At 42.9% G+C, this 11,112-nt stretch overlaps 1 protein-coding gene and 1 pseudogene across 2 annotated transcripts in view; one reads left to right on the top strand and one right to left on the bottom strand.

Moving 5' to 3' along the window:
• Positions 1 to 214: 214 nt before the first annotated feature.
• On the top strand, positions 215 to 1,755 carry LOC308524922 (D-3-phosphoglycerate dehydrogenase-like; annotated as a pseudogene). The gene has a single exon. The product of its transcript is annotated as a D-3-phosphoglycerate dehydrogenase-like (transcript).
• Positions 1,756 to 2,419: 664 nt separating this feature from the next.
• The window catches only part of GC (GC vitamin D binding protein), a 40,774-nt gene continuing 32,081 nt past the window's right edge, over positions 2,420 to 11,112 (bottom strand). Inside the window, exons 12-13 of the mRNA XM_081099443.1 lie at positions 5,996 to 6,050; positions 2,420 to 2,576 (exon numbers count right to left, since the gene is read on the bottom strand). Coding sequence (XP_080955569.1) covers positions 6,015 to 6,050 — 36 coding nt within the window. The 3' untranslated portion in view covers positions 2,420 to 2,576; positions 5,996 to 6,014. The remainder of the gene's footprint in view (positions 2,577 to 5,995; positions 6,051 to 11,112) is intronic.

Below are 11,112 nucleotides of genomic sequence, written 5' to 3'. Positions count from 1 at the left end.
CTTTCTCTCTGAGTCTGGCCAGCAGCTAGCTGTGCCTCCATTTTTCTCCAGGACTCCACAAGGGCTGCTGATCAGCCCTGCCTTTCTGATGTGGCCAGTTGATAAGCCCAGAGACACTGACTGGCATAGAAACTTACCAATCAGAACCAAATCTGGGGGGCTTAGAGGTGTTTCTGTACAGGGAGAGTGGTAGATCACAAGGCTGGCTCCAGCAATGGCCTTTGCAAATCTACAGAAAGTGCTCACCAGTGACAGCCTGGACCCTTGCTGCCGGAAGATCCTGCAAGATGGAGGGCTTCAGGTGGTGGAGAAGCAGAACCTGAGCAAAGAGGAGCTGATAGCGGAGCTGCAGGACTGCAAAGGCCTTATTGTCTGCTCGGCCACCAAGGTGACTGGGGAAGTCATCAATGCAGCAGAGAAGCTCCAGGTGGTGGGCAGGGCCGGCACCGGAGTGGACAACATGGATCTGGAGGCTGCCACGAGGAAGGGCGTCCTGGTCATGAACACACACTCCCAATGGGAACAGTCTTAGTGCTGCTGAGCTCACCCATGGGATGATCATGTGTCTGGCCAGGCAGATTCCCCAGGCGATGGCTTCGATGAAGGATGGCAAATGGGACTGAAAGAAGTTCATGGGAACCGAGTTGAATGGAAAGACCCTGGGAATTCTTGGCCTGTGGGGGATTGGAGAGAGGTGGCCATCCAGATGCAGTCCTTCGGGATGAAGAACGTAGGGTCTTCATCTCACCAGAGGTCTCGGCCTCCTTCAGCATTCAGCAGCTGCCCCTGGAGGAGATCTGGCCCCTCTGTGACTTCATCACTGTGCACACCCTTCTCTTGCCCTCCACAACAGGCCTGCTGAATGACAGCACCTTTGCCCCGCGCGCTTGGTGAACTGCGCCCGGGGAGGGACCGTGGACGAGGGCACCCTCCTCTGGGCCCTGCAGTTGGGGCAGTGCGGGATGCAGAGCTGGATGTGTTCACCGAGGAGCTGCCCCGGGACTTGCCTTGGTGGACCAGGAGAACGTCATCAGCTGCCCCCACCTGGGCGCCAGCACCAAGGATGCCCAGAGCCGCAGCCGGGAGGAGATCGCTGTCCAGTTCGTGGACATGGTGGAGGGCAGAGCCCTCGCGGGGGTCGTGAGTGCCCAGGCCCTTACCCGCGCTTTCTCTCCGCACACCAAACCTTGGCTCGGTCTGGCCGAAGCTCTGGGGACCCTGATGCGAGCCTGGGCAGGGTCCCCCAAAGGGACCATCCAGGTGGTAATGCAGGCTTATCCCTGAAGCATGCCGGGACTGCCTGAGCCCCGAAGTCATTGTCGACCTCCTCAAAGATGCTTCTAATCGTGCGGATGTGAACTTGGTGAACGCCAAGCTGCTGGTGAAGGAGGGCGGCCTCAATGTAACGACCTCCCACAACCCCACTGTGCTAGGAGAGCAAGGATGCAGGGAAGGCCCCCTGAGCGTGGCCCTGGCAGGTGCCCCCTACCAGGCTGTGGGCTTGGTCCAGGGCACCACACCTGTGCTGCAGGCACTCAACGGAGCTGCCGTCAGACCAGAAGTGCCTCTTCCAACCCTGCCATACTGCCTACCATGATTGGGCTCCTGGCAGAGGCAGGCATGCAGCTGCTGTCCTACCAGATCTCGGTGGTGTCCGATGGGGAGGCCTGGCATGTCATGGGCATCTCCTCCCTGCTGCCCAGCCTGGGCGCCTGGAAGCAGCATGTGACCAAGGCCTTTCAGTTTCATTTCTGAGCTTGGGGCTCACCAGGACCAGCCTTGGGGGCTTTGTGATCAACATTGAGAGGTCGCATTCCCGGGGCTGACACCACTTATGTGGTCTGACCCCTGTAATAACCACTTAATAAACAGGCCCTCCCACCCCCAAAAGAACCAAATCTGGGTCAACTGTGAGGAGCCAATGGCTGCCTAGGAGGTGGAGCTTTCAACGCTGACTGGCTATAAACCGACCAATCAGAACCAAATTGGCTGGCAGGGGAGGGCAGTTGGGGGCAATCAGGCAGGTGAGTGGTTAGGAGCCAGCGGTCCCAGATTGTGAGAGGGATGTCCAACTGTCTGTGGGATTGGGCCTAAACTGGCAGTCAGACATCCCCCAAGGGGTCCCTGATTGGAGAGGGTGCAGGCTGGGCTGAGGGAGCCACCCCCTCCGTGCATTAATTTCGTGCACCAGGCCAATACTCTGGCTATAAAATAAAGACTCAGTTTGCAGACTGTGGCACTATCTCTCCATCAGAGAGGGCAGCATCCCACCTAGCCCCAGCTTTATTCTCTTGTCTGTCTGCTCCATCCTTCACCGCCCCCTTTCAGGTTCACCCATGGCTGTGCCGGCATGGCACACACAAGAATACTGCTGGAGGTCTGCACTGTAACATCACCCCCAGAAACATTTATGGTTTGCATTGTATTCCAATTTATTTTGATGGCAAATCATATTTATTGTACAAAGATATTGGAGCTGATGAAAATTCATGAGTACTGAGTTGTCTCCCTGAGAGCCCTGGTTTGGCCTAGGTTAGGCTTCAGATGGCATTTCCAGGAAGGTTCCAGCTCTAGATCTATGAGAATAATGGAAATGAATGTTAGAAACACAGAGCTAATGGGAAGCAATTATATAACACTGCTCAGCAGTCAAGTTATCTTTCTGTTTCAAGATAAACCTGTCTAGCATGACCCATGTATCCCCCATTGCCCACCTAAGGAGTCCAGAATAAAAAATGTAGGTAATTCCCAAGACCTGCATATAAAACCATCATGTACACTTAGGGACATTGTGCACTTTCTTTCTTTAAGGATGTGTGTAACTTACTGCTTTATGAGAGTGAATACTCAACTGCCAGAGCAGAAAAGGCAGTGACCAATGAATAGCACATGAGCCTCCCCTCCCCCGACTTCCAGTCCCAGGATTGAGATAATATTCAGTAGTTGTATTTCAGTAAAACCCAGAATGGGAGTTGTTATCAAATCGCCTCCTTTGTAATAAGGCAAATGTGTCTTCTACCCCTTCTCCAAGACAGTACAGTGGAGTTGTATCTCAATTCTATCTGCACAGTGCGAGAAATTCCATCTGCCTTTGTTCTCATGGAGTTTATGCCTTGGAGTGAGGTTTCTCCCATAGTGTGAGCACCTGGCTGTGCTGAGTGTGATTCTGGTACTTGGAGTATGTTTTCAGTCAACCATATTGTGCAGTGAGAACTGACTTCTTCCTCCATTGGCAACCCCGGGAACATTAATCCTCTCTAAAGCTGAAGAGAAAAGATAACTGGCTTTGTGGGACTTATTGTGAGACAGTAATTCTCTTGTCCAGTGGGCCAGCAAATGTGGTCACAATCAATTTAGGGAATTGAAGAAAAAATAAGAGGGTCAAGAACTGTCAGGACAACAACTCAAGTTTATAATGGTTTAGCTAAGAATGAAATAGCATCGAATTGTAGGTGAACCTAAGAATGCGAACACCTGCAACAAAGGATTCTGCTTCTACAAACTGTTCAAAGCTCTGCAGAGGGCTGGGCATTCACTGAAAGAAATACTTAGCCAGCCAGAGTCGGCTTACTGGTTTTAGGAACTGAGGAGAAGCGTTCCTCTTAGGATCGTGTGCGGCATTAGACCTCACACAAGCCAAAGTTCTCCTGAGAGCAGGATGGGGACAGAGGGCTGATAGTTGCCGAGTGCAGTGCATAAGCCTTGTTCTATATGTGGGTTGTATTTTTTTAACTCTGGTCTTTCTGACTAGCGGTCTGGATAGGAGTTTTGTGTCCAGAAACTTTTATATAACTTAATTTTTAAAAAAGAATCTATTGTGCATCTTTGTCAAATAGAAAACTAGCATTAGCTTGCCTAAAAATGGTTTTAGAAACTGCTTAACACTAAACACATACCACTTTTGCATTGGGGATCTTACTTGTTCTAGTCAGAGTAAAATCATAGAAGCAGCCGCAGGGAGAAAGACTTTGCTAGTGAAATAGGAATTTTAGGGGAATATAGGCAGGTTTAGGGAATGTTTTGAAGTGGGGTCCATGGAAAAAACACAGGGCTACAGACTGGGAGAAGATACATTTCCATAACACAAGGAAGCCAAGTGCAGCTACATTTCATAAGACAAGGGAACTGGAAGTAGCCAAACAAGGTCTCTATTTACAAAATGAAGGAGGGGAATGGGAGGACAATGAGGGAGGAGGGCCTCAGGAATTACTACAGTAACCAATTCGAAATGGAATATTAACCAATCAGAGAGGATATCAGGACACAGGAACTGCAGCCTTTATAAACCATGTAAACAGGAAGTCAGTGGGACTCTTTTCCCCTCCCCACGTGGGAATCTGTACTTGTTCTTCAATAACTCTGCACCTTTGCTATACTATCCTCTGTCCCTGGATTCATTCTTCAACTCTGGCAGACAAAGAATCTGAGTTCCAGTCCAAAAATTCTGTTTTACTAGTATTACTGCTACTGTTTTTTAGGCATTTTATATGCAGCAACTCAATCATTAAAACAATTCTAAGAGGTAGATATTTCCAAGCGTCAGGGAATTTAAATAACAAGCTTCAGGGAATTTAAATAACTTGCTCAGGTTCACAAAGATAGATAGTTGGAGTGGGGATTCTGATCCAGATTGGGCAATTCCAGAAGTGAGTTTCCTTGACCATCTCCATTGTACTGCCTCTCTGAGTGTTAATTTGCTTTTTCACTCTTTCAGGTAATTGAAATAGTTGAGAGTTGAAAACCTGAATATGATGGAATGATTTAATTTCACTAGTCAATAGCTTTTGCTTCTATATAATTTTGGAGAATGTTGTCAGTAAATCAGCAAAATAAAAGTATGCATCATTGAAAAGGCTCAGCTCACTTAAGATCTGAGATAAACCAAAACCATTAATTTTATAATTTTTTAAATCTCAGAAGTAATATATTTAAAATGAATACAGTGGAATTTGGAGAGAAAACATTTTTGTTGAAATGTGCAGAGTTGAGATAATCATCAGTTTAAGGTATGAGATTCTGTCTCAGCTACTTCATACTCTTAATATCTCCCAGTATTTTTAAATGAGTGAAATGTAATATGTGGAAAAAAGCAAGTGATAATATTTTAACAATATTGCTTTAATTTGCAGAATCTTCTTTCATCCTAAGAACTACTGTGCTATCTTTAACACTTGGTGGACTCTGTCTTTAAATTTATATATTTTTCTATTGAATGCATCAAAATGCCTGAAATGATCTCCATGCTGTCATTATCTTAGATGTGATGTTATGATGGACTAGAGACCCAGTGCATGAATTCGTGCCCAGTGGGGTTCCCTCAGCCTGGCCTGTGGGATTGGGCTGAAACTGGCTCTCTGACATTCCCTGAGGGATCCTGGATTGCGAGAGGGTGCAGGCCAGGCCAAGGGACCCCACCGGTGCATGACTGGGGCAGGGGAAGGGACGCAGGAGGTAGGCCATCCAGGGAGGGGCCACGGGAAGGCTCCAGAGCATGTCTGGCCCATCTCACTCAGTCCTGATCTGCCAGACCCCAGCAGCAAGCTAACCTACTGGTCAGAGTGTCTGCCCTTGTTGGTCAGTGCACATCATAGTGAGCGGTTGGGCGGCCTTAGCATATCATTAGCATATTATGCTTTGATTGGTTGAATGGACGACCAGACGACCGGATGACCAGACAGACACTTAGTATATTAGGCTTTTATTATATAGGATCTAGTACATTAGGTTTTTATTATATAGGATCTAGTACCAGACTGGAGACCCAGATTCTAGTCCTAAATCTGCCAGAAGTTGTTTGTGTATACTTGTGTAAGCTCCTTAACTTTTCCAGATGCTTAATATTCTCAGTGTAAAATGAGTTTGAATAGAGAATAGTTAGAATGAGAAGAACACTATTGGATTATTTATTCTATGATTTTTAAAATACATTGCACAAAGCTGGATAGTTTTTTGGTTTTTTTGTGTGTTTTTTTCTGCCTTTACAAGCAATACTTACCTAAGATGATATATATTCATCAGCCCTGTAGGTTATTTTTCATTTCAGCATCAATCTGGAATGGAAAAAAAATGCTATCTAATTATTCATGAAACATTTTATTTGTAGACTACTAAATCATGAAGGTAAACACAATTTGAACCTTGATTAGAAAGAAGGATTCTTGTTAAAATGCAGTTTTATATTGAACTTTTTATTGGCCATCCTTCACTTTTAGTTTTACACTGTCTCTGTCCTTGAAGAATTTACAGTGTCCTGTGAAAAATAGACAAGAGAAAAATAAGTGCTAATTATTAGGTGTGAAAGAATGTTAAGGGGCAACAGAAGAATTTGAGTGCCAGGCAAGGATTCCCAGAGGAAAGATCTAGGTTGAATCCTGAATCTTGATGAAAGACAGCCAGGTTATAGAATGAAGATAGGGCAATACAGGATGAGTCTTCATGTGCAAAAGCCTTAGGTAAGAGCAAGTTTAGGTAAGAGCCTTAGGTAAGAGCCTTAGGAAAACTGCAAGTTGTATAGGAAAATCAAAGCAGGAAGAATAGGAGCAGTGATAAATCAGGCTGGAGAGGAAAACACAGGACCAAACTCTCTTGATTTTTAAAAAAAGAATGGACTTCAATTTAGAAGTGATGTAGAGCAATTAGAGGAACATACTAACTGTTTTGTGTTTTACAAAGGTTATTTTGCCTTAGTATAGAGATGGGATTGGTGTGAGGCATGTGGAGGACTGGAGATAAGAGACCAATTGGGAAGAGATAATCCAGGTAAAAGTATCAGTAATGTAGAAGAAGTTGGGAGGTGGGACTGAGAGATAGAGTTAAAATTGGTAGGATTTGGAATATATTTGGGTTTACTAGTATATGGAAAAAGGAGAAATTAAGGATCACTATTTGTATCTTAATTTATTACAATAATGATAATGATAGTAATAAATTTAGGCAATACCAGAAGAGGTTTTTAAGGGGAATATTTGGGGCATATTGAGTTTGAATTTCTTGTGGGATAATAGAACCCTTAATCACTTGAATAAACAGCTTGGTACTACGGGGAGAGATCCTGACTGAAGGTAGAGATTTGGAGATTAAAGGCATATTCATGGATGAGAACACATGGAGAAAATGTAATGTCATGTATAGAGAAGAAGACCATGAAAAAAAAATTCTCTGGAAAACATATAAATTTAAGGTGTGGGTAGAAGAGGATGATATGACACAGAATGAAAATCAAAGAATCATAGGATAAAATGTAGAATATGATAATGGAATTCAGTGATACTACCGACCTGGGTCATTTTTGATATTTTTAACAATAAAAAATAATTTTGCCCTTTAACCAATAGTTAATAGGCTTTCGATATCAATATTATGCTTTTGTTATTAAATTAGGGCTGAAATCTGACAATGACAAGGAGAGTAACAGACTCATGTGGAACACACTTATCATTTTTCAAACATATTGCAATCTTGTATATATCATTCAACCCATCTGTAAAAGGGGAATTAAAATGGTACCTAACATTTAGAATTGTTTTTCGATTATTCTATAAACATCATCTATATATATAAAGAGAGCCAGGGTCCATCACATCTGAAACAACTGAACAGACGACCAAACAGGTTGCGTGGGGCAACCAGGCTGGCAGGGGGGTTAGTGAGGGATGACCAAACGACTGAGCAGCAGGCTGTGTGAGGTGACCAGGCCAGCAGAGGGAGCAGTGAGGGGTGATCAGGCCGGCAGAGGGGGGCAGTGAGGGGTGACCAGGTTGGCAGAGGGGGGCAGTGAAAGGCAACCAAGCCGGTGGGAAGGGTAGTTAGGGGCAACCAGGCCGGCAGGGGGGAGCAGTTGGGGGCAACCGGGTTGGTGGTGGGGGGAAGTTAGGGGTGATCAGGTTGGCAAGGGGGCCAGTTAAGGGTGATCAGGTAGGCAGGCAGGTGAGCAGTTAGGAGCCAGCAGTCCTGGATTGTAAGAGGGATGTCCAACTGCTGGTTTAGGCCCGATCCCCAGGATCATGCCTAAACTGGCTGTCAGACATCCTCTGAGGGGTCCCGGATTTGAGAGGGTGTAGGCTGGCCTGAGGGGAATTTCATGCACTGGGTCTCTAGTAAATGTATAAGGCTATTAATATTCTGCCTAGGAAGGTTATTAATATTCTGCTTATCAAATAGTATTGACTTAATAAATGCTAACTATGACACTGAGTATCACAAAATCTAGTTATATACAGAGAGAGAAATTCTAGTGGATATGCCAGCTTTTCCTGAAACATGAAAAAGGAAGAAAGAGGGAGCGGGGGAGGGCATGAAAGGGGAAAAGATAGTGTCCTCTTTGCCCAGTGCCCACTTGGCTATTTGCATTTGTCTCTGTTTTCAAGATTTTAATGATCACCTCCAGCATGTAGCGTGGCTTTCTGTATGCTTTGGGAAATCATAGTTGATGCCTACTAGCACTCCTTGGAACATTTTAGTGGAAGCATAGTAATGGGTTCTCAGAAGCATCATAAGGATGCCCTGCCTGAATGATAGTGGAGAGAGAAAAAATAATTTCAAGTCTAATTTTGCAGCAGAAGATTTTTCTGTAGTCAGTGGACCTCAATGGCAACATAGAGTTCCATGGTGAAGGGAAACGAAAATTGCACTGGTTTTTCTATTTCCTGGTCATTTCAAGATCAGGGTGAGGGTAAGGCTAGATTATCATATAAGAAGCACACCTGTGGTTCAGATGCCCCTTTTGCCATGCTTTGAGTAACTGTGCCAAGTAAAGTTAGAATGGCAGATAGAGATGTACCCTGAATATGACTTGGAGTGAATGGGCTTTACTTTTAAGGAAAAAAAAATTTAGTCAAGCAAATATAGGATAAGGACATTTAATAATAAATTACAATTCAAATGTTATAGGGTAAGTGGGACAAATATACATACTAAGCATTGAGAATTTTAAAGTGAATGCTGTTCTACCAGATTTCACCAGAACATGACGTCAGAAACCAGAGGTGGTCTTGCTTATCTAGCTATGAGATCAATGGAGAAAGACTATCAAAAAGGTTAATGGAAACAGCGGAGGGCCAACCTCTGAGCGCTCTAAGTAATCATATGTGCACAAGTGTCTCCATGGCTCCATTCACCTCACCCTTCTTTAGCAGTTACTGAAAGATTGGCTACTCAGTAGTACCACTGGTTCCTCAAGCAAGAAAATAGAAAGTTAAACACTTGCCTTCTCATCATTGTAGTTGAAAATGGTTTTTAAATGACAATATGTTACAATGAAATTCACACTGAAAAGCAACTCAAAGAAATGAAAAACAAGATGCCTGAGGGGAGAAAGCACGCATTTTGTGCATAAAGCTGTTTGTCTTGTATGATGTCATAAAAGGAAACTGTATTTATTAGGGATCACAGGGACTGGGGAAGAGTTGCAAAAGTGATATATTTGACAGAATGTAAAAAAATATTCAGACTTCCCCCCATTTTAATAACTGAATTAGATCCTCAGAGCAAATTCTGCTGGTAAGATGATTTTATTTTTGGGGGATAAGGCAACCTAAATTTGCCTATTATATTACCAAAAGCAAACTGGTAGGAAAGGAAGGAACTGCTCAATTTGTTTAATGCTAAATGTTTTCATGTCAATAATGACAAAAATATCCCAACACTCTAGATCTTTCGGGTTTGTTTTATTTTGTTTGTTTAGAACTTTAGTTGGTGTGAATTTTAATAAAAGATAAATATATATTTATCAGCCAGATTTAAAGAATGGGCATGTATCCTACTGTACTCATTTCATCTGGAATTCTGACTTTATAAATATTTACAAATAAGATTAGCAATTAGATTTGGGACTAGAGAGTAAATGTAGAAATTGGAAGAGAAATCAGAGTCTCTAAGAGTATAAAAAAATGAACAAGATGATATAACTCAATTTATCAAATAGATTAAGACTTTGTTAGACATTTTAAGACTTTATTAGACACTATCAGTGAAAAACAAAACATCACTAAATTATTAAGAGAATTGGTATGCATAGTTCAAGTTTTTATTTTATTATTATTTTTTAACCTTTATTGTTGAAAGTATTACATATGTCCCCCTCACCCGCCCCCCCCCCCCCACATTGTCCCCTTCTAGTCTGCCCCGCTCCAGGCCTTCACCACACTATCGTCTGTGTCCATATGCATACAAGTTGTTTGGCTGATTTCTTCCCACACCCGCCTCCACCTTCCAGACTTTATACAGCCCAATTTTTTAAAAGTCACTTCAGATATTTTTAAAAAGCTGCTATTAAAAACAGAATAGACTTTTTCTGGTTGATAGAGAAAGCCAGACTGGACTCAACAGAAATTGTGAGGGGAATATCATGGCTTAATTAGCAGAATAATATTCTCATAAGAGAAGCTATCTGGCAATGAAATAGGCTATCTCAAGGAGAAAATTGAGTGTAGATATTTAAATGGAGGTTGAACGATCTCCAGAAGGAATTACTGAGTGAAAAATTATAGGTGCTCTTATAGTTTTCTTCCCAGATTTATATGACTTTTAAAATTAGGTTCTTGGGTATTTTAAGTGTGCTCTAATACAACAATAAATAAGAGAAACAGAATTAAAAATAATAGAACAATAAAATGAAACCAAGCTTCATTGCTTTTATGTTTTAATAAATGAATAAAAATTCATATGGCTTCTTGGGGGGAAAACATTCTTTAACTTACAGGTAAAGCTTCTAATTGGCATTAATTAATTAGAGTAAGTGGTATTTGCTTTTACATTGTAGGTAAATTATTTTATGTGCAAAAAATGAGTAAAAAATGCATCATAAATGATACTTATCTAACACATGACAAGCAATAATAAAACCCACTCAAAAAAATCTCAGCCACCACCAGAGTGGGGGAGGGATGAAACTTAATATCATGAACTTCAGAAAGAAGTAGGCATGCCCTGGCCGGTTTGGCTTAATGGGTAGGGTGTTAGCCTGTGGACTGAAGGGTCCAAGGTTTGAATCTGGTTAAGGACACATTCCTAGGTTGCAGGTTCAATCCCCAGTGGGGGGCTTGCAGGAGGCAGACAATCAATGATTCTGTCTCATCATTGATGTTTCTATCTCTCTTTTCTTTTCCTTTCCTC

The sequence above is a fragment of the Myotis nattereri genome (genome assembly GCF_964212035.1).
Source record: "Myotis nattereri genome assembly, chromosome: 1".
NCBI lineage: Eukaryota > Metazoa > Chordata > Mammalia > Chiroptera > Vespertilionidae > Myotis > Myotis nattereri.
Note: the sequence above shows the minus strand (reverse complement) of the source record. Positions and strands in the feature narration are given on the sequence as shown.